Genomic DNA, 795 nt, shown 5'->3' on the forward strand with positions numbered 1-795 from the left:
GTGGCTGAGCAAAGTGTGCAACCTAAGACTGGGATAGCTGGAGTAAAGTACTACTAGAAGCTAGAAGTGCTCAATAAACTAGATGGCTCACATAGCCTCTACTATGAAGGGTTGCAGAAGCCTCTACTATGAAGGGTTGTAACTGCAGCGTGGCCACCACTAAATCCTCTCGTACCTCGAGGTCCCTTTGCCTCCATATCCTCTCTCTCACGGCCATGCATACCCTCCAACCTCCGTACGATCTCTACTGCCTACTGATATGGGGTATCTGTCTCCAACTCTCGAGTCATGCTGAATCTAATACCATAGTTGAGCCCTTGTTAATCGGCAAACTCGCTCCCTAACTGTAGAAACCAAAGTAGGTGCATGTTTGGACATATCACTAAATTTGAGAGCATACTCTGACACTGACATAGTACCCTGGCGTAGCTGCTCAAACTCCATGCTCCATGCATCCCAAAGGGTCTGGGTAACAAACACTCTCAGGAACATCTCTAAAAACTGAGTCCATGTAAGTGAAGCTGTATCGGTTGGGCTACTCTCCTCATAAGCCCTCCACCAGTAATACGATGCTCCCGACAGCTGGAATTTAGTAAAAGCATCCCCGCTCATCTCCATAATACCTATGGTGCAGAGAATACGGTGGCACTTCTCTAGAAAACCATGTGCTTCCTCTGAATTTAAGCCACTGTAAGCAGGATGATACTTCTTGAACCTCGCAAGTCTAAGTTGCTCCTCCTCAGATGCCCCTGCCCTAACCTCGAGCTGAACCAGAACAACAGGCTGTGCTGGCAT

General features: G+C 47.8%; 1 protein-coding gene across 1 annotated transcript; it reads right to left on the reverse strand.

The window, feature by feature from the left end:
• Window positions 1-297: 297 nt before the first annotated feature.
• Window positions 298-795, reverse strand: LOC138868730 (uncharacterized). The gene has a single exon (XM_070146296.1). It carries the CDS (start codon window positions 793-795, stop codon window positions 298-300), a length of 498 nt encoding a protein of 165 aa, XP_070002397.1.

This window comes from Nicotiana sylvestris, chromosome 5 (genome assembly GCF_000393655.2).
Source record: "Nicotiana sylvestris chromosome 5, ASM39365v2, whole genome shotgun sequence".
NCBI classification, from domain to species: domain Eukaryota; kingdom Viridiplantae; phylum Streptophyta; class Magnoliopsida; order Solanales; family Solanaceae; genus Nicotiana; species Nicotiana sylvestris.

Excerpts from the sequence above, each read along its gene's own strand:
- LOC138868730 (XM_070146296.1), bottom strand. The coding sequence starts at position 795 with ATGCCAGCACAGCCTGTTGTTCTGGTTCAGCTCGAGGTTAGGGCAGGG.